The sequence below is a fragment of the Chroicocephalus ridibundus genome, chromosome 5 (genome assembly GCF_963924245.1).
Source record: "Chroicocephalus ridibundus chromosome 5, bChrRid1.1, whole genome shotgun sequence".
In the NCBI taxonomy this organism is placed as follows: domain Eukaryota; kingdom Metazoa; phylum Chordata; class Aves; order Charadriiformes; family Laridae; genus Chroicocephalus; species Chroicocephalus ridibundus.
In genome coordinates, this window is record NC_086288.1 from 33,709,984 (window position 1) to 33,723,187 (window position 13,204).

At 42.7% G+C, this 13,204-nt stretch overlaps 1 protein-coding gene across 7 annotated transcripts in view; it reads left to right on the top strand.

The window, feature by feature from the left end:
* The window catches only part of FAM13A (family with sequence similarity 13 member A), a 136,509-nt gene that overhangs the window by 100,425 nt on the left and 22,880 nt on the right, over positions 1-13,204 (top strand). For all 7 annotated transcript variants that reach the window (XM_063335059.1, XM_063335060.1, XM_063335061.1 and 4 more), the window contains 3 exons: positions 2,552-2,628; positions 3,360-3,402; positions 8,416-8,566. In XM_063335059.1, the coding sequence (XP_063191129.1) occupies positions 2,552-2,628; positions 3,360-3,402; positions 8,416-8,566 (271 nt within the window). The remainder of the gene's footprint in view (positions 1-2,551; positions 2,629-3,359; positions 3,403-8,415; positions 8,567-13,204) is intronic.

The following is a 13,204-nucleotide window of genomic DNA, read 5'->3' on the forward strand; positions in this document are numbered from 1 at the left end:
TAGGTCAAGTTTATTTTTATATTCCTGCTAAGTTCTGAGACTGTAGGTTGCAAGTAATTTCTTGATAATGAGATGACAAAGGTGTTTTATGCCTTTTCCCTAAAGTCTGTCTGGTGTTTGCAATTTGCAAAACACTTTGGAATATATGGGTCCAAAAGATGATCCCTGTAGCTACCTTTTACTGAAGAGGTAAATGAAACCAATATAACATCCTAAAAATCTGCAATACTGTAGAATTTGCCCAGTATATTCTTGTGTGACCTCCATAGTAGAAGACAGTTTGCCAACTTTTACAAGCTGTAGAAAAAAACTGATGCACCCTCCTTCCCTCTCAAGAAGACCAGATATTGATTATAGTGTCAGCAGTTGAGAAACTGTACTGTGCTTCAGTCCAGGGTCTGCTTAACAGTGGCAGAAGTGCTGTGCGTCCTGCTGCCTGGCAGCAGGCATGGATTACCCGGTTACTACTAACAGCGAAGGCTGTGTGAAAAGACGGTCCTTCCGAGCTACAGGGCATTTCCTTCAGTTGTACTTGATTGAAGTTTTAGAGCCTACTGTGAGTGAGTTCCTTCTTAATGTGACATTGTGTTGGGACTCAATTTGTTTAGGTCACAAAATTGCAATGATCTGATGCTTTTGCCCTGTGCAGAGATTCTAGAGAGAGGCAGATTTGGCTTCTCATTGTGATAAAAAGAAGGCAAGATGCCAAAAATTGTAGGCTGTGCTTAGGTTTAATGCTCAGTATCATAACCTACTCATGTGATACTTCATCAAACAGCACATCAAGATAGACACACTCTCACTTTGCGTCTTTGCTTGTAGCAAAGGACTTTAAGATAGGCAAAGGTCAAGACCTTACACTTTTTTCTGCACCTTTTGTCTGTACCTGTGGAGTGTAAAACTGTTTAAATGTAAATGAGAATTTGACTCAGGATTTGGGAAAGGAAAGACTGACAGAAGTGTCCGCTTTCACTGTGGACCTGAAAAATATTCATGAAGTCTTAAAATGTGTCCAGAAAAAATGTCCTCAAACTTACTTGTGTCCATTGGACTTTGCCCTGCCCCTCATTTTTGGATCTCTTGTGGGGCAAAGGCTGAAAGAAACACAAAATGGACTAACCTTGTGCAAAAAACTCTTTCGCCAAGATGACCATCAGTGTGGTTCTTGCTTGCTTTGCTAGAGGAAGTGTCGCAGTGGGATTGCCAGCTGGAAGCATCGTTATGAAACAGCTTGCAGAGAGCATGGTGCTGTTCTATTTTGAAGAGCAAAGGCTGCTTTTTAAGTTTTCATGAGTGCACTTATTTCATACTTGCATTTCAGAGACTGCCAGCAAGATGTGTGGTGGTTTGGCTACATCTTTACAGTTCAGATAGTAACACAAATTAGACTACCTGCTTGGAGTATCAAAGGACATAACCTGCACCTTAGCATTTGCTCAAAGGGCTTCGTCATGTAAACAAGTTTGTGATGTTGTATCTTCTTACTAACCTTTTTCTGAGCCTTCCTTCTTTTCAAAGCCTGAAAGGGTATGTAGGACAGTGTGTGGAAGCATTCCTCTTAGCTGTCTAATTGCATTAGACTCAAAAGCATAAGTCAGCAGTGGAAAAATTGTCAGTTCCACTTACTCTTCTGAGCTAACCAACCACGAAGCATTAAAAGCTTTTAACTGCATTTCAGAGACAAGGTAGCCAGGTACCAGTAGGACTTGAAGAATCATATTAAGCAAGGCTGGAATGACTGAGCTGTGTCACCTTATGGGGCTGGAGGTGTAGCAAGGTGAGAGGGCCGCGACTGCCCCAAGAAGTCTGTGCGTGCAGTTCTCGGGACTGGCGCAGGAACACTCCCCTCTACTGACTGACTTCCTCCTATTTAAGAGGGACTTGCCCAAAAAACAGGGTAGAAAACCTCCTGGACACGTGCCCGAAGTGGCAACATGGCTTGTCTTCACAGTACTTGCTGAAGTTCTTAGAGGACAACAGCGTTAATATCCCTAATGGTAGCCAAGACAAATTTTGGAACAAGTTGCCATAACCGGTTGAATTTTTTGCCCTGCATTCCTATCAGCACAACTTAACATTATCTCTGCGCATAGGGCAGTCTCTTTGCAGTGTTCTGCCCATTTAAGAAGAAACATGGGGACGGTTTGGCTGAGAAGGGGAGTATTTTCTAAGATGAGCATAAAGAGTCCTGTCGGGAAGATGCTGTGAATTTTGATACCTGCTATTACTGGACTTGTACACGTCATAGAACTGCTCTCAAGCTCACCTCGTCTTGTCAGCCTGTAAAATAGGAGCTGGAGGTATACTGTGCAGCATTATTCTGTTAGGCGTTTTGAGGTCATCTGATGAAAGAGATGAAGCAGTGAGCAGTTTGGAGATTTTTGTAGGTTATGAGCAATAAAATGTGAGCTTTGTTTTGTTATAAATGTGCAGCAGGCAGTAGTCTGATTGTTGTCTTGTCCTGTTGGATATTTCTATATTTGATCTGATTAATGGCCTGCAGCTTGAATCTTTTGTGTATCTTACTGCTTTAACATTTACTGTATTACAGAGCATGGAAAGCTTTAGCTCATCCAGGCCTATAGACAGAACGGGACCCGACGACATGGAAATTTTATCTGAAGAAAGGTGATTTTTTAAATTTTTTTTTAATATACTTATGTTTTGTTTTCCCTGTGGTTGTAGTACCGCCTAAGAGACCTTCCACCGCAGACTATGAGGGTGACATTTAGTTATGCTGCAGAACAGCGTTACCCACCATGTTAGTTTCGAAGTAGAACTATATGGAGGCACTGCATATGTTGTGTGGGCTCTGCCCAGCAGCATATGCCACGAAGACTCTTCTCCCAACCTGTTAGGAATGGCACTGAAGATGCTGATGGTGCAGACTTGGAAAAAAGTCAGCTGTGCAGCACCTGAACCAGCATGCTCCACGCAGGGGGACTGCAGAGCCCGTCTCACCTGGGCTCTGGGCTGGGAATCCAGCCCTTTTCTTTGTGCTTCGCTCTTCTGCGAGCACTGTGGAGTCCCAGTCTCCTCACCTGAGATGACAGTTTCTCTCCATGGTTAATGTTTGGTGGGAGAGTTGTATAGGTTTGGATTAAGGGCCCTGGAATTGAATGACATGATATATTTCACAAATAGCTCCTGAGAGGAAGCAAAATACATAATTTAGCAGCCTGAAGTGCTGCAGCCCAGAGTGTCCCTTCATTTACTGAATGTATTAGCAGGTGTGCAGCAGCAGCAAGAATCTAAAAACCTGTGTGTGCAGAAGTCCTGCTTGTTTTTGTTATGAGACAAGTCTGGTTTTGTATTTGTAATACATTGGTTTGTTTTTGTTTTTGTGTTTTTTTTTGTAGCAAAGAAAGTGAAAACGATGAGGTTTTTTTCAGGCACTCTCAGGTTGGTATTTTTCGGTTTTTGTGTTTCAGTTTTGTGGGCTCCAAATGGGCATATAGTTCAGTGAAATTTTCTTTCTCTCAGAGAAATGGAGTTAGCATTTACTTTTGCTTTCCCCCCGCCTCTGCTTTTTATTTACATAATTTAGGGAGCCTCTCAACCACTGAGGAGTCTGAAAGCATCTGCTTCAGCCCCCTCAATCCCTCCTTGTCAAAAGGGGAAGTCTCACTGAGTAAGCACTTTGGTTTAAGTGATGCCGAGTTCCCTTATTAATCATTGCGAACAGGGTGTGTGACTGGTTATCTCCCAGGGTAGTAAGATTAGCTTGTCTCTATTGATTTCTCTAAAATCATTTTGTTCTTTTATTTATGATTTCCCAGTGCAGCCTGTTGCCTTTGAACATAGGTGTCTGTGATCATCTGTCTTAAAAAACTGGACCATCTTCCTGCTCCTCTCTGAAGTATTGGTGGTTGGGGTGGATGTCAGGAGGGGAGATGTGACATTGATAGCCAATAGCTTTTTCCCCAGCTTTACATTTCTGCTCAACACCCACCTCCTGCATTCACTTTATGGTGTTTTTCATCCAACTGTTCAGCAAAGCAAAGGTTGGCATTGGGTCTGGTGAACACCTTTGCAGTCACTGTTTTTTTTGGGGTTGCTTGAAACACCTCTAGACAGCCAAGCATTTAAAATACATGGGAGAGTTATCTGAGGCACCTCTCCCTCAGTTGTGCACCCATTTTAGAGGAGCATGGTAAAACAGCTGTGGACAGTGTCTGGCTTCTCTGGACATTTGGAGTTAACTGAGTGCTGATGGTGTTTTTAAACTAGCCGCCTCTTGTGGTTGTTTTTTTGTTTTTTTTTTTTAAATAAAGGCCACTATACATTTATTGCCTTTGACAGATTTCATTTCTGGTAGGTATTATTTCCGTCTAGCAGGAAAGGTAGAAGAGATTATTGGCTAACGGCTGGGCTCTGACCAGCTGTGTTGACGCTGGAGAAGTTCGTGGGACACTGAAACATGTAACCTCTGCAAGGGGTGCTCAGTGCTGCCTTTGGTCACTGCTCTGACTGGGCTTAGATGGATCTCTTACTTTGTTCCCAGAGGGTCTGTAACCCCCAATGGTTCTGCACTTGCTTGTGAGCTGTTGTGTTTTCCAGAGTGTGAATTTTGCAATCCCTTGTTCCTCACATACCTGCTGGCACGCGGAGAAGGTGCCGTCGTTGCCACGCCACACAATATTCCCATTAAGCTTTTAAATTAGTCTGGGGGAGGTATATTTGAATATGAAATAATAATCTCAAAATAAACTTCTCCTTAGGAAAAGTTTTAAATTTTAGAATTTTAACTGCAGAAGAAGGCGTAGCCTTAATCCAGAGATTGTATTATATAGGAATTACAAGGTCAAGAAAATGTTACATTCCTGCAGGGTAGTTTTACATTTCTTGTCCCTTATAAGCCTTTAGCTTAGGGCAGCTTAAAGACATACCTTTTGTAACAAACAGTTCATTCAGCATGAGGAAGGGACATGGACTTCCTTACTCTTTGCTCTTTCTCACCCTGTCTCCAGTCAGAAGATATTAGGAAAAGCATTTGGAATTTTCCATAGCTACCGGTATTGCAGAGTCGGGTCTCCATGAGGCAGTAAAAATACCTTGAAACACATGTCCTGAATGAATTTTCAGCGCTTTTGTAGCCTTCATAATCTGCCCTTGGAAGTAGCTAAGCTCCAGGATGTAGGCTGTGATTTGGAAAACACAGGTTTCTAGTACCCAGGTTTCGATAAGGGAAGGGGGCTTAAGATTCACACCAACGTGGCAACAAGCATAGAGGGGGATTAGCGTGACTCAGGAGTAAGGCAGCAGAACAGCTCTGGTCTTGCATCAGATTATATTACCAAGAGGTGCTTAAGGATGCTTCCTGCTTGTGCTTGTAATGCATGGTCAGAAGTAGGGGAAGCAAGCCTTTTAAATAAAATTGGTTTGAATCCACGTGTAATCGAACTGAATACAACTTCCTGATCAGAATTCAAAGATCTTTCTGTTGCCATTTATTTGTAGCTGTTTGGGCTACTTTTTATGCTGAATCTCCTTTGGAGCAGGGAGAATCAAAGTAGCTGACTTATCCCCAAGTTACTTAGATCTGTAGTTACTGTTACCATGCAAAGCATGGCTGCAGAAGCAGCTTCTAAAAAGCAGAACTCAAGTGCCTAATTTGAAGATATTTTTTTTTGTGGTCATGTATGTAATATCAGCAGTGCACTGTGACTGCCAACTGCTACTGGGATCATCAACTTGCTGCCCCTTTGGTATGTAAGAAATTATGGCACATCCATACCTAAAGCACAAAAGTTCTCCCTTACTTGATTTTTGTTCTGGAGGTTGCAACTGGTGGCATCAGGAAATCATCTGCTTGCTTGAGTCTCCTGGGTTTGTACCACCATTGTTCTTCAGAACACTAATGATTTATTCATTGTATTAGAGGCTACATCAGTGAGCAAGGAAAGGAAAGTAACTGGCTGCAGGAACAGCACAGGCCTGTTTTTAAACAGCTTTTAAATATTTCCATCAAGTGAAGTGACTTTAGAAGGAGGAATACATTGATATGATCTTTGTAATGTATCTGTAATGAAAATGTTTACCCATCTGGGAAATGCTCTTATATCCGCTACAGATATCTTTTAAGATATCTTAATAAGTCAAGAGACTGTACGCTCTTCATAGAAAGACATTTAACTCTGGAATTAGTATCAGCAGTGGTGATGAGATGGTATTTTCAGGTTTCTGCCTTTGAAATTGTTAAAATCTAGATAAGTTCGTCTATTTACACTTCTTGATGTTATTGAAAGTAGCACCTATTTTGAAATTTATTGCTCTGTTTCATTCTGCCTTAAAATACTGTGCTGGCAATTTAAATGCAGTTTATCAACTGGTACAATTTGTTCTTTAGTAAATGTAAAAGACTACCTGTTTTTGGCCACTGACCAGTCTTTCTGTTTGTAATGTACACTGACTATTTAGATCCTGGCAAGAAATTTGTTACTGGACCTTGAAGAAATATTTAAGTCCTCCCAACCTGGAAGCAGCTTAAAAGATATTGAATGGTGAATTAGCATTTTTCCATGTAGAGCTCTCACAATAAACATGTTTGTAATCAGATTCAGTGTCAAGCTGTACGAGTTGTTAGTGCAAACTGTCATCTAGTGTTTCCTTTTGTTATAATGGTTCAAAAAGGCGATTTATTAAAATGAAAAGGAAATACAAACCTTATACAAACACAATGCAGAACAGTCTTTACAAATACCAGTGTGTTCATCACCCAGGTTTTTAGAACCATAGAATATCCCAGGTTGGAAGGAATCTCCAAACATCACCTGGTCCAACCTTTCGTGGCAAAGGGAGCCTAGATGAGATTATCTGTCACCCTGTCTAGTTGCAGGGATTGATAGGATTGAGTCCAGATAAAAACATTTATTCATATGATTTGTCTACCGAGAAGGTGTTTTCCTCTCTACGTGAAGCTTACTCGTTTTTCTCTGCTCAAAGGGGGAAAAAACACCCCAAACACATCATTAGCTTTATGCAGATGAAAAAAATTAAATGTGCCTTAGTGGCATGTAGTAAGGATATTGATTTAGTACAGTTTGGCCATGCTTCTGGATTCAAAAGTAAAATACATCCAAATATACTGGTTGTTTTCTTAAGGCCCGTTTACTTTACACATATGCAGATTGCTAGCTAGATTATCAAAATACCTGGGGGCGGGGAGAGAGGAACCTGCATGTAAACTACCTGCTAGACTATATTTGAGAGAATTATGCCTATGCTGTTCTTACCAAGATCAAATAGTTTATGTAGTAATGTAATGCTTTCTGTTTGGATAGCTCTATATTTGTTTGTGGGTTTATACATATCACACTATATGTTTATGCACATGCTTTACACTTCCTTTTCCATACTGCCCTCTGTGAGGCATTGCAGCTAATTTATTTTAGAATGACAAAACTGCTCGTGTCATCAAGCAGTATTACAGACACGCGCACTGTGTGTCTGGATTGTGGGAATGGCAGTGATTTCTGCATAAATGCACACGACGTGTGGTATGTGCAGGGGTGAATAGTGGTGAGACAAACAGCAGTTGCTTCTAGGTAGTGCTAAGCGATGAATCATTTACTTCACAGCATTCTGCCTTTTTTTTTTTTTTTTTTTTTTTTCTTTCCTAAGTCATTGGATGCTTGTGTGAATTTTTTGGCTTTTTCCCAGAGTCCACACTGCTTCCAGCTGAGATGCCAAACCCCACTGCCGTTTGGATTTGCGCAACACTGCTTTAATACCCAGAGCTCCTCCATAAATAGTTCTGCTCTCCCCACGCCCAGCTAGAAAACAACCACAGGAAATCGGGGAATGTGCAGCCAGCACAGCTTAGCTGGCACTAATTGATCTGAGCCAGCACAGCCTGCATGAGAGCATTCATGTACGTAGCCTGCACTGCTTGCTGTCTGCGGCTGCTACCTCAGGAGCTCCGGTGCCTGCTTTTTTCGAAGACACCATATTGCTACAGCCTTACAACAGCAGCGGCGTTTTTGTTGTTGCTCCGAGGAGTTGCACTCCTGTAGGAAGCGTACGCAGCCACCCCCTCTCTCTCTCCCTTTCTCCCTGCCTTCCTCCCTCCCTTTTCATCCCAATCGATTACCAGAGGCTTTTTCAGCTACATGCAGTTGTCAGGGCAGGCAGTCTCGGGAACTTGCAGTGGCTTTCTAAAGAAAGAAAAATTCAAGGAAGGCCGATGGACAGATGTTTTTACCGGTGTGAGTGAGCAATTAGTGTATGTAGGGGTCACTGAACAGGGGATTCGGATTTGGAGCTGGAAATGTCAGGGTCTGTTTGTTTGGATCTTTTTAGCTAAAGGCATGAGCTTACTGCTGCTGTGACTGCAGGGTTGGTTTTTTTTTCCTCCTGCCTCCTGAAACATTTTTTTCTTTTCTCTCTCATTTCTGTGGGTGTATGGGAATATAGTTGACTTCAAGTATGAAGATTCAAGAGCATCCAAGCATTCCTGAAAACAAGTTGCAAAGAAATCAAGATGCTGATGATCAGGAAAACAGCTTTGTGTCAGAAGTGCCTCGGCTGGATTTGACAGCACTGTGTGATGACAACAACTGGGAAGGTAGGATTGATTGTGTGATGGCTGGTCGTATGAGTGAAAGGAGGGAGAGGGAAACCTGAGTGGGCTGGGTATATCTTTATGTGATCACTTTCCCTTGCCAAAAACAACAGGAAAGCAATTTTGTCCTGAATATGGAACTGAAAGTTTGGAGAAACTGGAAGCAAAATACTGGATGGGTACCAATTCCAATTGTCACTTAGAGGAAGAAAATTAATTGTTTTACTCTTGAAGTTACTTCCATGCGCTGTTTGGTAGTGTTAAGTCCCTGAATGTTTCAGGATAACTTATTTCTTGGTGGCTGTCACTCGAGTATTAAGCTAGACTGCCCTACACTTCAAAGAAACTGGGTATTTCACAGTCTAAAAGGAACTTCCTTCTTTCCTCTCTTTTCTTCCACTTCAATCACTATTTGGAAATAAGGATTTGGATATGAAAAGCACAGCTGGAAAAAGGGCTGTCTATTTGCTACTCTGTCTTTTGATGCTCTTACAAACAACTTGGGTTTTATGTATGCTGTGAAAAAATTCTGATCACCAGCTCAAATGGCAGTGTTAAATTGCATGTGGTTTAAATTATTTTAATACTGTTTCTTAGCTCTCATGTCCAGAGTGCATGCTTGGTTGGCTGTTTGCACTGACTCACTTAAGAGAGGGAAATCCGGGGGAACTCTGTGGGTGCCACGAACCTCAATTTCATTTGAAATTGAGACGAATTTAAGGTGTCCAGCATCTCTGGGATCAAGCCCTTTTCCAATTACTGAGTATGTCTCTGTGTACAAGGAAGAATTATTCTGTTAGTTTGTGCTTTGGAAGTGAAAGAGGGGTTTTGACAGGGAAGAAACAGGAAAATGCAACTATGGTATTTTAGTAAAGCAAGAGAGGGAAAATGTGTAATTAATTTATTGCTCTAAAAAAACAATCTCTGAGGAACACTTCGAAGTTAAGTTCTTTGCTCCTGCCTCCACAGTGTACGTGACCTGGTATATTTTGCTTTTCCCTCTAGGAGGGGAGCAGTTATGACACTTTGGGCGTGAGTAAAGAAAACCCGTGGCTGTGGCTGCCTTTGATTCAGCCAGGGAACTAGTCACCATGGATGGGAGAGAATTTCTCCACTTGCTTGGTAGGCGGGGATTCCCTGGGTGGTATCACCAGGCATGCAGCATGGCTGATCAAAGCGCCATGGAAGGGCTCCCAGGAGGCCTTGGCTGCCTTATGTGTTTGCTGAGATGGTAATTAGCGCTGGCCCGCGGGGTCTCGAGCCAGGGTGAGCACGTCTGTGTTCTCAGAGGTGATGTGTGGCTTCAGACGTCATGTGAACCTTTGGAAATAATGACTCTCTTTTTTCTTCCTGGGTTACTAATGGGAGTCATATGAATGCATGAACGGGAGAACACAGCTTCTTTCTGTCTGCCAGAGGCTTTCCCGTCGTATGAAATAAGTTGCATCTTTGGTATAACTCTCTTCGTAGGCATGCTCTTATGTTTGGATTCTAGCTTTCTTGCCCTGCAAGTATGAAACAGGGTTAAGAGCACGTGTGACTGTGCTTGAAGAGTGCTTCTTTTGGATTTTTCCTTCCTCCATTCTGTTGACGTGTGTTTCACAAGAGGTGGGCAGTTGCAAAAGAATCAGCTGTCTGGGGCGAGAGAGATGTCATCTAAAATACTTGCCTTCCAGAATCACCATTTTGTTGGCGCAGATGAAAGAGCAGCAAAATGGTGCCTTCTGTATCTCAGCAAGGAAAGACTGAGTCTTTCCTAGCCGTGGATGTGAAATCAAGCTCGCAGCAGCCAGGAAGGGGAAGATGTTAACGTCAGCTCTCAGGCTGCTTTTGCAGTCTGTCGTTGATTTGCAAGTGGATTTGCAAGGCGGGGTTGTACCACTCATCCACAGCTCTAGCAGCCAGGGCATCCTCCCTGCCCCTGCCGGCCTCTGTCACTCAGCCTTCACACATCTCTTCAGGATCTCTGCCGCAGCGCAGGTTGCATCCCCAGTGAAAAGGGAAAGGACTGTGCCTCCAACTGCTGTAACACTGTGAGTTATTTATTGCTTTGCTCTAGCAAATTCGGTAGGTCCATCTCTCAGAAAATTACCCATTCCTCCAAGACATAGTTGAGCTGACTTTTGGGGACAGGGAGAGCACCTAGTGACCAGGGCAACTGCTGGGCCTTTCACAAATGGCCTGTGAGAACAATTACAGGTGGAGGGGTTGCCTTTAGCTGTAGCTGTCACTGCCTCCAGTCAAATGTCACGAAAGGGCCTTGAAGAATGGGCACAAAATTATGCAAGACAGCCTTGTCCATTGGCTAGCTTTTATTTGTCACTCAGGCAGACTCTCCATCATGTTAAGACCAGAGCTGTCTTAAAACCCCTCATTCGGGGCACAGACGGTGCTAACTGCTGTTAGGTGAGCTGACAGGGCCCTCTGCCTTTTATGTTATGCTAGAAGTAATTTCTACCAGATTATTTTTTTTTTGAGGTTTGCTGCATAGTCAAATCTGTGCGCAGGAGGAGAAACTTGCTGTACTTCTTCAGGCTGTGTCCCCTTTACCTGAAGCTGAGCAGAGAGAGGACAGAGAAATTTGCTTCCTCCAATGCTCATCCTCTGCCATGTGCCCGCTTTCCGCATCCGCTTGCCCGCCACCTATAGGGGTACACTTGTAGCAACCATCAGGCTATTGATGGAGTACGCAGGGCGTGAGCAGTGCCCAAACCAAATTCAAGTGCTGAACCACTTACCCTAGGTGCATTTCCTGTGGTCCAAGAGAAGTATTTTGCTAGTGTGCATTTGGGGGATGCAAATCGAATAGTTTTATTCTCAGGCTGGGTGTGAACCGATCTGCCTGTGAGCTGGGATGTCTGACTGCCAGGCTCGCCTGCTAAGCCGGTCAGTCGGTGCCAGCTGAGACGGCTTGCGAGCAAGCGTTTTCAGAGCTACTTCCACAGCAAAGGTCTTTAATTGTTGTGGATTACATTCGAATCGAGTGCTGCGAGCGAGGAGAACAGAGTGTTCTCTCACAGCCCAGCACTATTGTGCAGATTTCTTACCAAATGTTTCTAATTCAAGCCCAGAACTCGCTATCCTGCCCTCAAGGAAAATCTGGAAGTATGTTGCTCTTCGTAACAGGGGCTGGCCCTGTCAGCAGCTTGGAGCTGAACAGGCAGTTCAGTAAATCGATAACGACGCATGTGATTACTGCCTACATCGCCCGATTACTGACGTTTTAAAAAAAAACGTTCTGTAGATGAGATTTCAAGCAGAGTTTGCAGTAACAAGCACTTATGAAACCATCAGCGGACATTTTTCTGCAAACTTTCAAGCTTAAAAAAAAAAAAGAATAAAAGCAGAAGTTTAAAACACAATTTGAGTTCTCAGTGTTGAGAACTCCAGTATTGCAGCACTGAGGCCCTGAGGGTGAAGCTGATCTACAAATAGTTTTGACACTGACTTAATTGACACTTTCCCATGAAAAAAAAAAAAAGACAGTGTAATGAAAAAAAATCCAAAGAGTATAACAACAGGGAAGCTGGATTTAGGTTTCCTTTTTTCAACACTGTGGACTTAGATACACCAGTGTATTTGTGTGTAATGCTTTTTAGCATAAGAAATCAAAACATGGTGAAACACACTGAATTTTTATTACTATATGTAGAAACGAATAATTACATTGTTTACTGATTTTATTTTACAGCATCAATATTTTTTAAATATGTTTTTTTCATTGTTTATTATGACATTATATTATAAACAAAATACAAAGTTGTCTTGCTAGCTGGGAGATGTGTCATCTCACTGACTGAAAAGGTGTGGTAGCGCTTTATTTGGGCCATTCTTTTTGACCTACGTAGGAAGAATACCTCCTGATGTATTCAAACAAGGATGTTTTCAAACAGCTATTTAAGATGAGTAAAATAGGTTGTTACTGAGCTAGTGAATGTTTTGGGGGTTTTGAATTGCTTTATTCACTTCATTATGAGAGGTCTTTCTGGGGTCTGTCAAGTGGGATTTAATACTAGGACTCAGGTGTTTAATTAGTTTAGGCTTTTTAATCCCTCCAGACCTACTTCAGTTTACAGCAGCTAAGATTTGGCCTCCTTTGTTTGTCAGATGGGTGTGCGTAAAAGCAGTGGTAGCAGCATATATCAGCTGTGTGGCTGCAGAGAGGGAAACAGGAGGTGCCCGCGGCATTTTGCCGTCTGCGCCTCAGGTGGGATGTGCATGTGGGGACCCCTCTGTTGGCCTGGCATCCTCAGTAACTCTGTGTCAAATGTACAATGTAATGATAAAAAAAAGTCCATTTTTATCAGCAAGATGGCTTGGAGCTCACCAGTAACACACCAGTTTGATGCAATTAATCTTTCTTCCTTCTCATGTGATCCAGGTTTATTAATATCTCCAGCCCTCTATGCGGCAGGTTGGCAGAGAGGTTGTATCGCCACAGGCGTATGTGTGCCTACAGAGCTACAGAGTTCTGCAGAGCAACACCTGGCAGATGGCTGACAGCTTTGTTGAAAGATTAGCTGGTTGTGGGATTTTGAGAGGGAGTGCAGCGCTTGTGAAGGACTGCAGGCTCAATACCAGAGTATTTCACTTCTGCGCCAACTTAGAAAAGGCTACCTAAAAGAAATGTGTTGAGAGTCT